Source organism: Corythoichthys intestinalis, chromosome 19, assembly GCF_030265065.1.
Source record: "Corythoichthys intestinalis isolate RoL2023-P3 chromosome 19, ASM3026506v1, whole genome shotgun sequence".
In the NCBI taxonomy this organism is placed as follows: domain Eukaryota; kingdom Metazoa; phylum Chordata; class Actinopteri; order Syngnathiformes; family Syngnathidae; genus Corythoichthys; species Corythoichthys intestinalis.
The window spans coordinates 38,504,717-38,517,703 of NC_080413.1; the positions used below are offsets into that span (position 1 = coordinate 38,504,717).

The 12,987-nt window shown below is 39.6% G+C and overlaps 1 protein-coding gene across 1 annotated transcript in view; it reads left to right on the forward strand.

Annotated features, from left to right (window-relative positions):
• Positions 1-12,987, forward strand: part of hsf2 (heat shock transcription factor 2) — a 39,919-nt gene that overhangs the window by 11,128 nt on the left and 15,804 nt on the right. Inside the window, exons 5-9 of the mRNA XM_057823292.1 lie at positions 2,874-2,949; positions 4,880-4,941; positions 5,006-5,084; positions 7,163-7,296; positions 12,711-12,968. Coding sequence (XP_057679275.1) covers positions 2,874-2,949; positions 4,880-4,941; positions 5,006-5,084; positions 7,163-7,296; positions 12,711-12,968 — 609 coding nt within the window. The remainder of the gene's footprint in view (positions 1-2,873; positions 2,950-4,879; positions 4,942-5,005; positions 5,085-7,162; positions 7,297-12,710; positions 12,969-12,987) is intronic.

A 12,987-nucleotide genomic window follows, 5' to 3' on the forward strand; every position in this document is an offset into this window, starting at 1 on the left:
ATGTTACATGAATGGGTTTATGTGTTTGGTTTCTTTATAAAAAGAAATGAGACTTTACTATCTCAATAACTGAAGTGCTAATATGCTTCTTCAAAACACAATATAAAGTAAACTGACATTTAAGACACTGACCTGCGTAATCGTTAACTAAACTCTGTGCTAGCAGTAACGTCTCAACAACAAAGAATACAAATAATACAATTGGATTCATTTACTCTGACGGAGGCACACTGGGTTTAACAACATTAACATTAACAAGACATTGTAAGCAGTTATGAATAACTGCTTACAATGTCAAAGCTTTTTTTTTTTTTTTTCTCTCCAAACAATGGTGTCATTTTACATTTAATTTTCAGCACAACATCATCCGTTATCATAATGTACTATAACTTATTACATTACCCTATTAGGCCTAAAAAAAAAATAAAAATCATCAGATTCCAACTAGAAAAATCTAAAGACATGAAACATCCCGTCTAAAGAGCAAGACCGCCATCTAGTGGAGCGAACAAATTTCCTACCATTAAATTAAAAACATCACTTCAAAATATTATTACTCAAGTAAAAGTCATCATCCAAAAAATTTACTCAAGTGCAAGTAAAATAGTGTTCGGTAAAAACAATATTCGAGTAATGAGTCCCTGTTTACAATGTCTTGATTATTGGTTTTTAAACAATAGTATTTTTTATCTCGGCACAACGTCATCTATATGAACTGTTATTCTTATTATCCTGTCCTAAAGCTATTACATGACAATATAAAGCCCCCCCCCAAAAAAAACACTAAAATCACTGAATTCCACCAAAAAAAAGCCTGCAGAAATGAATAATCACCCGTCTGAAGAGGATGAGTGCCCTCTCCTGGAGAAAACATTCCCTTGTCATGAAATTAAAACCGTCATATCTCTGGTTTTCCTCGGTCTACCAGTGCCAAATAAAACTTAAGAGAAAGGTTGAAATCCGCACTCTCAAGTAATGTTGACTGCAGCGCGCTATCTCATTTTTTTTATTTTTAACAGGGCTTTAAAGATGCCACGTGATTGAACAGGCCGGCGTAATCGTAGGGCTTTCAACTGCAAGCGTGTGTGTGGTAATGTGACCGTATTGTTATGTCTGATTGGTATAACTAGGTCATGTGATTATTGTTGCGACGTCTCATTGGTAAAACTGGTAGAGCCACTGTCGGCGTCTCTCAAATCAAATCTAGTCTTTAGGATAAAGGGGGAAAATGTAACGCAGCGGAGTAAAAGTAGCGTTTCTTTAAAAATCTACTGAAGTAAAAAGTATAGTGTGCAAGTGTCTTGGAACAATTAACATTTTTCTCCAAAAGTTACTCAAGTAAATGTTACACGTTACTACAGTTAAAAGTATTAAAAAAGCATTGAATTTAGTTTTCCATTATTAAAGGTATTAAAAGTGTTAAATTAGCTGTCGTAAGTCTGGAATTTTTTCACCGTGTTTTTAATTTTCAAGAACATCTCAGTGCAACCTGAATTATATCCGTGACGAAGTTTTTTTGTTTTTTTTAATCCAAAACGAAGATGACGCGTAGAATTTTTACGATGCACTGCACTTCGTGTGTGCGCGCCGTTAGCATAATTAGCATAAACATCACAACAGCAGGCAATCGCAGAGTACTGTGCGCAAATGCAAGGAACTGCTCAGATGCCTTAGTTGTTATGTTCGACGAAAGCCTCAACAATACAACCAAGTCCAAACAGATGGACCAGCATGTGAGGCATTGGATCGGCGACCAAGTCGCATCCAGATACTTTGGGTCGCAGTTCTTGCGAAGGCAGTGGACCTGCTTAACATTTCAAAGTAAGTTGCCAATTTCTCCAATTAAAATGTGTTCGATGCAATAATGTATTTCTGCACGGTTTGCCTTTCGAATGAATGTGAATATCGCAGTTTTAACTCAAGAGTTAGCCATGTTCAATGGGGTATTGGCAGGTGGACTAGCCTTAGCATGGATAAACCGGAGTCGTAGATTCACCATCACTCTCACACACAACACGGTTGACACTGTCTGTTATTGGAACGAGTGCGGGGTAACGTTGATCTGAATAACATGGCATGGTGATAGGCAAATTATAATGTAGGTGATAGTAGAACACCTCCTGGTATAGTTAAATGTTTTTCTTGATTAAATAAGAGTATGGATTTTCTCTATCTGATTAAAAGAAACGTCTTCAATAGCTAACAAAGGATTAACATGTGTTTTGTATACTTCTTGTAATTTGATTAGGAAAAAAACGATTACCAAGGGAAATGTTCATGTGTCCTTTTTTTATTTTGTGGTAATTAATGGTAAACTACTGCCATTTAGTGGCTGTTTTTAAAACTTTCACTGCCAATTGCAAGCACTTTACAGTTAAGGTGGCCAACTTGACAATCACCTACCACATTGATTAGGTCCTCTTAAAAGGGAAACCTGTTGTATTGCAAATGTAATTTCTGAAGTTGCTTTACAATAATAGTGTAAAATCCATTTTATCCCGGGGGAAAAAATTCTGAAAGACCTTATATTTAAATGTTTTAATTGTATCTTCAATAAATGTGCATTCTTTTGTCAAACACACTTAGTAATTGAGGTTAAATTTGATGTTCAGTGCTTTATTTTTTTAATATAATTCAATATTATCTAAATAATGGGTGCGAGAAAAGTATTAATTTTCAGTTGAAATGGCATTAAAAAAAGGTCTTAAAAGTCTTGAATTTAGATTTATCAATCCTGGGGGGACCCTGTACTACCCACCTCATATATGAACCATACTGGAAATCTGTTATTAAAAGCTTAATGATTTCCCTTCCAAGCATATACTAGTACAGTATTTCTTAATAATGACTCCAAACTAATTGTGTATGTCCAGGGAGAATGAAGCTATGTGGACAGAGATTTCTGATTTGAGACAGAAGCATGCCCACCAGCAACAACTTATAAAGAAGGTAAGTTTAGTTTTATACTTGAGCATAGACTTCATAATGATATTGACAAAGAAGGTAAGTTTAGTTTTATACTTGAGCATAGACTTCATAATGATATTGACAGGTCAGATTCGACCTTCACTGCGGCAGTCCTTCAAGTTGGGGGGGGGGGGGACTTTTTTTTTTTTTTTGCTTTCAACCAAGAATCGAGACTGTTTTACATCTATATCTATAAAGAATTAAGGGATTTAAGAATTTATTCACAAGAATTTTCACCGGAAAAGCTCTGTTTACATATGGCGGCCGCCACATTGACTAACAGACTAGTGTTGTACTTCGACATATATACGTAAAATAAATGCCAACTGCACGTTTTTGTTTTTTTTTGTTTTGCTTTTAACCAAGAATTGAGACTGTTTTACGTCCATATGTATAAAGAATTCAAGGATTTAAGAATTTACTCACAAGAATTTTCACCCGAAAAGCTCTGTTTACATATGGCGGCCGCCACATTGACTAACAGACTAGCATCGTACTTCGACATATGTACATAAAAAAATGCTAACTCCATGTTTGTTTGTTTTTTTTATTTTATTTTAACCAAGGATGGAGACTGATTTGGGTCCATGTCTATAAAGAATTCAGGGATTTAAGCATTTATTCTCAATTTTCAATGTAAAAATCTCTTTGTTGTCTAACAGAATAGCATCATACTTCGACATTTACGTAAGATAAATTCTAACTGCACTTTTTAGTTTTGTTTTTGCTTTTAACCAAAAATCGCTACTGTTTTGCATCCATATCTATAAAGAATTTAGGGATTTAAGCATTTATTCCCAAGAATTTTCACAGGAAAAGCTCTGTTTACATATGACGGCCGCTACACTGACTAACAGACTAGCATCGTACTTCGACATATTTTTGTAAAATAAATGCTAACTGCACGTTTTTTTGTTTTTTTTTTGCTTTTAACCAAGAATCGAGATTGTTTTATGTCTATATATATAAAGAATTCAGGGATTTAAGCATTTATTCACAAGAAATAGCTCTATGTCGCGGGGTTCTTCCAGCTACTAAAAAATAAAAAATAAAAAACTGATGGTGTAGTCAGGAGAATATAGGTGTTGTGAGTTTTTTAATATGTTCGACCCCCAGCAAAACCAAAGTGCACCATTGGAATATAAACAACAACAATATATATATATAAGTATGTACAGCAAAAAGTCAAAATCACAAAAAAAAGGAAGAAAATACTATTTACAAAAAATATGAATGGATTTCCACAGCAACATCCAAACATATAAACACAAGAAGCAAAAATGGGATTATGCTCAGACAACACTACCTTTCTGCTCTGGCATGGACAAACCCACCTCATGCTCCCCTCTACCTGCAGAAAATGCCTCTTTTTATACTAGTAACTCCTCCCCTCAAGCGCACCTGCTCCCAAATTACGTGGGAACTTTTCCCATTTAAGGGTCCCAAAACCATCATGCCTGTTTGGCTCTCCTTAATTGGCTTAATCCTGGAGACGTGGAAGGTGGGGTGAACCCGAGGGACCTGGGAAGACGGAGGCGCACAGAGACTGGGTTAATTACTTTGGCAATCGGGTAAGGGCCCACAAATCGAGGTGCCAACTTCCTGGAAGAGAAAAGTGTCCCGATTGTCCAAACAACGGCGAGAGTTTTAAAAAAAAATACGAGCGCCATGTGCGCGAGCACCGCTGCTGCCTATTGCGTGCGTGCGTGCATGCGTGCATGCGCACGCTGTCAGTGAGGGGGCCGCGCCGTCACATCCTTCATCTGTCATTTCACTCGGTCATCTTTGAAGGCCACGCCAACAATACAGGGCCCCTATTAATCGGCCTCGTGTCCCGTCAATATCATTATGATTCTATGACTTGAGCTAGACAGGTGTTTGCCAAATTGACCTCCTTTTGTTTCTTTTTCAGCTTGTGCAGTTCATCGTCACATTGGTACAGAACAACCACCTTCTGAATTTAAAGCGTAAAAGGTGTGTTCTCAAATCTATAAAGTATCATAATGGAATTGCTGACATGTCACTTAACCCGTTGCAGGCCAATTCTCATGAACAGCAATGGAAAGAAGGCCAAATATTTTCATGAGCTATACGATGATAAAGTTTGTGTAGAACAGGTCAGTGCTTTTACATTTATTATTATTTTTTTCATGGAGGGGGTGGTATGACCAGTGGTTAAAGTAGGATTTGACAGCTGGAGGAGACACAAAATTAGGTGTTCTGGCACGGTAGGAAAAACTAGGTTCCGTATTTTCAACACTGAAGGCGCATCGGAGTATCAGCCACACTTTCAATGAATGGCCTATTTTAAAACTGTTTTCATAAAGGGCGCACCGCATTATAAGGAGCAGTGTTAGTGGTAGTAGTAGTAGTTGGGGTTGCGTCATGCACCCACTAGATGGAGCTCCACTAAAGAGAATGTCATGTCATGCTTAACCAATATTATTCCATATACGATGGTGCGCGGCGCTACCTTTATATTCAGTCCATGGACGCTACTGCCAGTTTGACTTGAATTATTTGTTCATTTGACTAAGGAAGTGGAGCTCTGCTATAGAGCCTACCCACGTACCACGTGCTCGCTGTATGGTTCCGCCCACTTGTCCGTCAAAACATAGTGTTAACCTGTTACGGCTACGTACATTTCTCCTATTTACGGCGTGTTTTTCTGCTCCTTAACATTAATAATCAAAATGGTGAAGGCGTGTGTGGCTGTTGGTTGCACTAACAGAGAAGATGGAAGGAGAGACTTGAAGTTTTACCGTATTCCGAGGGATCCAAAGAGGAGAGCGAAATGGACGGCTGCAATTCGACGTGAAAACTGGACACCAAAAAATCACCACAGACTATGTAGTAGTCATTTTATATCTGGTAAGATGCATTTAATATATATTTAGAGGGTTTTGGCCTGACAACCACAATTAAGATCATTGCTAGGCTAATCGCCGACAACATACGACGTAGTACGACATAGTTTCAAATTCAAGATGTTTGTGACTTCCCTTTCTTCCACCATCGTTATTTTTTTGAATAATATTTAGCTGGTACCAAGTGAAAGAAACTGGCCTCGTCTACGGGGCTGACAAATAACCACAATTAAGATCATTGCGAGGCTAATCGCCGACAACATACGACGTAGTACGACATAGTTTCAAATTCAAGATGTTTGTGACTTCCCTTTCTTCCACCATCGTTATTTTTTGAATAATATTTAGCTGGTACCAAGTGAAAGAAACTGGCCTCGTCTACGGGGCTGACAAATAACCACAATTAAGATCATTGCTAGGCTAATCGCCGACAACATACACGTATGTATGTAGTGAGAGTGCTATCGCTAAACCATATAAACATTAAAAGCCTTAACTCCATTGACAAACGACATGAAATACATTAGACTTGACAGTGGATGTTAGCAATAACAAAAGATTTTGAATTGAAAATTTCGTAACTCACCTTTCCAAGCACAAGATAGATTCCTGCCGAATTTTCGTGGACGAGGACCTGTTTCACCCAACCAGCAACGAAGTATTTATAAGCCTCCAAGCTCTTGAAGTTTTTCATATTTTCGTGAGAATAGGCTGATTTAGTGTGGACAAGATAATTGTAAATATCTGCGTAGCAGATGTCAGGCAGACAGGGCGAAGACAGTGGGTCGAAAAACATCGATTTGGGCATCAAATATGGATCTGGCGACTGTATAGAACGAAGCTTTTCCTCATAACGCCTTTTATGCAACAGATCCAGTAAGTTTGCGGCATCAGAAAGCACCGGGTCTTCCATGAAATGCATTTTAAATTCCGCCATCAATTGAAAACAATGCTAATACAGAGTCAAAATGACGGACAAGTGGGCGGAACCATACAGCGAGCACGTGGTACGTGGGTAGGCTCTATAGAGAGCTTTAAATTTGACCCCTTGGTATGACAATACCTTTCTCAGAATCATTTTTGCATGAAATGGCGGAAGTCCACCTCAGTGTCTCGTTGTCCTTCCTTATTGCTGTTTAGTACAAAAAGAAAATATTTGTTTAGGGAAATACTTTTATTTGTATTGTAGGTGACCGGGAGTGTGCCTAAAACTATTATTATTTCATTTTGGGCAGTCACTGGCTATAAAATATGAAGTAATGACAACTGATAATCAAGGCTGTTAATCAATGTGTTGACTCTGAGATTTAGTTTTTTCAATTCATTAGTCACCTGTCAGCAGTCGGAATGGTGTTAAGGCCTCCGAAGTATCAGACGACGTCATCATCTGTGACTTTTCGGACAACGATGTAGATAGAGCCACTGAGATCACCGATGGGTCACCCAGAAATAACGAGCATAGGTGAGTCACTAACTATAATTGGTTGAATATTCTTGTTGTGTGTCTATCCTTCTCCTTGGGTGTAGTGGTAGTTGGCAAACCAACCAAATGGAGCATTACCGCATCCTCCAACTTGTGTAACTGCCCTTTCGCAAAAGCTCCGCCCTGTCATCACAGCCGAATCGGTTTAAAACCCAAAGGTTTTGGTGGCATGTCCCCCATACTCCAGAACACTAGGTGGCAGTAAGGCCCCAATACAAGTTTGCCAGTTTAGGGGACTAAAATACTGATGACGTCACCAACACGAGCAAGTTTATAACATGGCTTCATGTAACAAGCTAAGTTAACAATTGACCTTTCGCAAAAGTCCCCCCAGACTCAGTTACAGTTGCTAAGTCAACAAGCTCCGTGACTCCAACGGCACAAGCCATTGCAAGCAGACGTACACCTAAGTGTTTTAAGGCGGTAGTCTCCAACCTGGTCCGGGTGCAGGATTTTATTCCAACCATTCAAATGACAACATTTTTTCACCAATCTGGTGTTTTACAAGTGCAATCAGTTTATTGCAATCAGGTGCTGCAGAAACCTCATTGGTTCAACTACCTGTGCTGGATCGGCAGGAACAAAAACCAAAACCCACAGCGGGCCTTTTAGGACCGGGTTGCAGACGAGTGTTTTAAGTGATGTATTTTGGAGCAACACCAGGGCAACATTTTCCAGAGAGGCAAAGGGGTTTACAATATGCAGCGGAGGGTTGTATCGAAAAATTTAAAAATTGTAGCAAGCTTGGGATATTAAAGCAGTAATGTGAAGTAAGGTTGGCCAACCATCTTTTTGAATAATATCAATGGCTAAACAGTTATAAACATATTTTCGTTTTTTTTTTTTTTTAACGCAACCCTTCCAGATTCTTTGTTTAACCCATAGCAACGCCCTTGACAACGAAAATGCTTTTCTTCAGCAATCTTCGGAAATTACGTCACACCGGGAAGTGCGAGGGAAGTCCGCCATAGAACAGTATTGTTTGTTGCATTGCTTCTCGGTAAGATGTCACGGCGCTGTGTAGTGATGTTTTGTTCTCACTCAAACGAAAAGTTGTATGAGTGGCAAAAGGATAGCGGGGCACATAAATGGACATCTTTCGTTCGCACGAAGCGAATGAATTTCACGCCATCATCGAGTAGTGCTCTCTGCTGCAAACACTTCGAAGATGCCTGCTTCCTTAACCGGTCTGCTTATGATCAAGGATTTGAAAGTTAACTCCTGGCAATCCCCGATCATAGTTTTGCGTTCGCTAGGTTAAGCGTGTTTAAATTGTGCGTCATCTACGGTCTTGTCCGAAAGGGTTAATTCACTGTCAATCGGGAAAGGGGTGTTGATGTGCACATAAGCGGGTCGGCGTCGCGGTAATTCACGGTCACGTTGCCTTAAGAGACACACCGCCGGTGAGTTTGTGGACATTTATTTGTATTTGTATTATATATTTCCACCTTCATGCTTCAAGCATTGCTTTGCAGTTGTATGGTTCGGCGTTTCTTTCACGATGATCGCTTGATAGCCTTCTAGCTTGTGTTTTACGTGCGAGCCGCTGACAGGTGACATCAACAAGCATGTTGGTTTTAATGTCTGGCAGCAAATCAGTGCGCGCGCTGGTCACGCAGTGAATCATGGTAAATGTAGTCTCGGGACAACATTGAAGTGGTGCTTTGTAATCTGTCATCTTGTGTGAAAAAACTACATTTCCTCACGCCATTAGACGCCACTTCCTCCCGAGAGCCCCGAGTCGTGTTGTACGGTTAGCTCTACGTGTTAATAAAGAAACAAAGTTGTCAGCACGTCGTGTGTTCGATACATTTGTAAACAAAAAGCTCATAACAAGACACTATGCACGATCCGTTTAAGAGACGCTGGTGTAGTAGGAGGCGAGGAGGAGATCAGCGAGAAGCAAAACTTTGCGTCCGCTATTATTTTGTTTTCTTATTGTTGCCACAATAAAGTGGAGAAAGCCATCAACGACTCAAACCCCCCCCCCCACCCCCACCCCAACGTTTTTATATTATTATTTTATATGCACGAGAGCTGTCGGATCTGCCAAAATGAACATGAAGTCTGATTATTATGTTTTTTTAACAATGTCATCAGATAGACAAAAAAAATTATGTGCAAATACCTGAATCTTCAAATCATGAAAATAATAACAGCCTATATCTTACCAATCTTGTTATCTCGATGGGTCTTGTATCCATTCCATGTCAGGTAGTCTAGGCACATTGTTTGCATCCTGATTAGCGTCTGGCTAATACACGTTAGGTCCAACATAAAATTCCAACATAAAATTCCAACTCCTCTTCTTCCTCCAACTCTTCAAAAACTTGGATCTCCTCCCTTGCGCTCGATATATCGCTGTTTGAATCATTGTTTGAAGGGCTTTGTATGACGGCCGTATGTATGGAGCTGCCATCGCTGTTCCCGGTGTGACGTATCACTTCCGGGTTCGTCCCCTTTCAGGCTGGAACTTCGGAAACGCGATTATTTTGTCAAATATACAACATATAAATTCTTTTTTCATGCTTTATTTGTTGGACAATGTTTAATTATTTTAATTGTGACCCTTTTTGGCATGTTATGAAATGACTTCACATTACTGCTTTAAAGTGTAGCAAAGGGTTGGGATATTTAACTGTCCATTCACAAAATCTTAAAAATAGAAAACTAACTTCAAGCCGCCTTTTAGGATGTGATATGTTGAATTTTGAAGAAGGACAGATTTAATTTTAGCGCACTGATAGAACAGACTGCAAACGAAGACATGAAGCTATCTAACTTTAGCTACTGAGACAGCTTTACTTAGACGTTATGAATAAAATATAGATCAACTTAAAATAAAGTATAACTTTATGAACATTGTCTTTTCTGTTAAAAACAAAACAAAGTGCATCAATTTACCTGATTAAAAAAGTCACATCAAAACTGTAAAAATACTCTCAAGGTACATTTTTTTGACCATTTGATACTGAAAAATTAAATAAATAAATAATAATAAATTCAAATTGATAAGCAACATTAACTCATGAGGACAAAATGCCAAACAATTTGACCGGGAAAAAAAACAAAAATTAATAGAACAAAAAAGACATTGGACAGAAGGACAGTTTTTATTTTTGATGCAGGCAGTATCAGCTCCTTTGCTATGGTGTGGGGTTATTTTGCACTGAGCAACATGGTACACCACATTCTATGATGCTAACACTTCTTGCTGGTTTACTGATGTAACACTGCGAAACAAAGCGGGACAGTTGTTGGCAATATTTGGCATGTTTTCCCTGAAAAAAAAAATCAAGCGGCTTACCAATGTGATTAGGGTCTAATGCCTTTAAGTGATGTCTTAATTGATTTGGGTTCATGCTGTCCGCTGCAAACATTTATAGACATGGTAAACAGACTAGCTTTTCCTCGTGTCCCACTGTATTAATATTCAAAGCTACATACAGTTCGTCATATTTCCTCGTTTTAGCCCTTCATATCTCCAGTGCTCTTTTCTGTGTGCTCTTGTTTGGTTCAAAAATACTGCACTGAGCACACTCTGAAAATGAGAACGCCACTGCCACCTAACGAGTGGATGTGCAATTACTCTTTATTCTTGTACGGCAAAAACGTGCTCCCGAGGTCACATGCGAGTTTGTGAGAAAATTTAATTAAATAAGTACAGTGGGGAGAACAAGTATTTGATACACTGCTGATTTTGCTGGTTTTCCCACTTGCAAAGCATGTAGAGGTCTGTAATTTGTATCATAAGTTGTCTTCAACTGTGAAGGACGGAATCTAATACAAAAATCAAGAAAATCACGTTGCATGATTTTTAAATAATAAATTTGCATTTAATTGCATGAAATAAGTATTTGATACATCACAAAAATCGAACTTAATATTTGGTACAGAAACCTTTGTTTGCTATTACAGATACCAAACGTTTCCTGTAGTCCTTAACAAGGTTTGCACACACTGCAGCAGGGATTTTGGCCCACTCCTCCATGCAGATCTTCTCCAGAGCCTTCAGGTTTCGGGGCTGCTGCCGGGCAACACGGACTTTCAGCTCCCTCCATAGATTTTCTATCGGGTTCAGATCTGGTGACTGGCTAGGCCACTTCTGGACCTTAAGATGCTTCTTACGGAGCCACTCTTTAGTTGCCTTGGCTGTGTGCTTTGGGTCGTTGTCATGCTGGAAGACCCAGCCACGACCCTTCTTCTGGGCTCTCACTGAAGGAAGGAGGTTGTCAGCCAAGATCTGGCGATACATAGCCCCATCCATCCTCCCCTCGATACGGTGCAGTCGTCCTGTACCCTTGGCAGAGAAGCAGCCGCAAAAAATGATGTTTCCTCCTCCATGTTTCACGGTTGGGATGGTGTTCTTGGGGTTGTACTCATCCTTCTTTTTCCTCCAAACACAACGACAGAGTTTAGACCAAAAAGTTCAATTTTGGTCTCATCCGACCACATGACCTTCTCCCATTGCTCTTCTGGATCATCCAGATGGTCAGTGGCAAACTTCAGACGTGTCTGGACATGCACTGGCTTCAGCAGCGGGACCTTGCGTGCGCTGTAGGATTTTAATCCATAACGGCGTAATGTGTTTCCGATGGTTTTCTTCGAGACTGTGTTTCCAGCTCTCTTCAGGTCATTGACCAGGTCCTGCCGTGTAGTTCTGGGCTGATCGCTCACCTTCCTCATGATCAGTGATGCCCCACGAGGTGAGATCTTGCATGGAGCCCCAGAACGAGGCAGATTGACCGTCAACTTGAACTTCTTCCATTTTCTAATAATCGCTCCAACAGTTGTTACCTTCTCACCAAGCTGCTTGCTTATTTTCCTGTAGCCCATCCCAGCCTTGTGCAGGTCTATTATTTTATCCCTGATGTCCTTACACAGCTCTTCGGTCTTGGCCATTGTGGAGAGGTTGGAGTTTGTTTGTTTGAGCATGTGAACAGGTGTCTTTTATACAGGTAACAAGTTCAAACAGGTGCAGTTACTTCCGGTAATATGTGGAGAACATGTGGGGTTCTTAAAAAAGAACTGAGAGCCCAAATATTTACTAGTTGGTAATGTATCAAATACTTTTTTCATGCAGTTAAATACAAATGTATTATTTAAAAATTATACAATGTGATTTTCTGGATTTTTGTATTAGATTCCGTCCCTCACAGTTGAAGAGAACTTATGATACAAATTACAGACCTCTACATGGCTTGCAAGTGGGAAAACCAGCAAAATCGGCAGTGTATCAAATACTTGTTCTCCCTACTGTATAATATGTGGCCTTTTAATTAAAGTTGAAATCAACTCGGAAGTGAGTTTGCCGACTCAATAATATATTAATAACAGACTTAATACACACACTGCAACAACCTTTAATGATGGGCCTATTTTAATGTCTTCAGTGATGTTGAAATAGTGGAAGTAGAATTGGACACCTGCCCAGTGCTGGAAGCTGAGGCAGAGGCTTGCATAGAAGATGTGAAAGAGGCCGACGTTGTGGGACAGCTAAGGAGCGGCACTTTTGACAGCAGCAGACCAACCAGCAGTGCTCTTCAGCTCAATAAACCTGCTGGTCTTAGCCTCGAAGACCCTGTCAAGATGATGGACTCCATACTCAAGGAGAATGGGGCTATCTCACAGAATATTAACCTTTTGGGAAAGTAAGTTTACAGTGTCGTC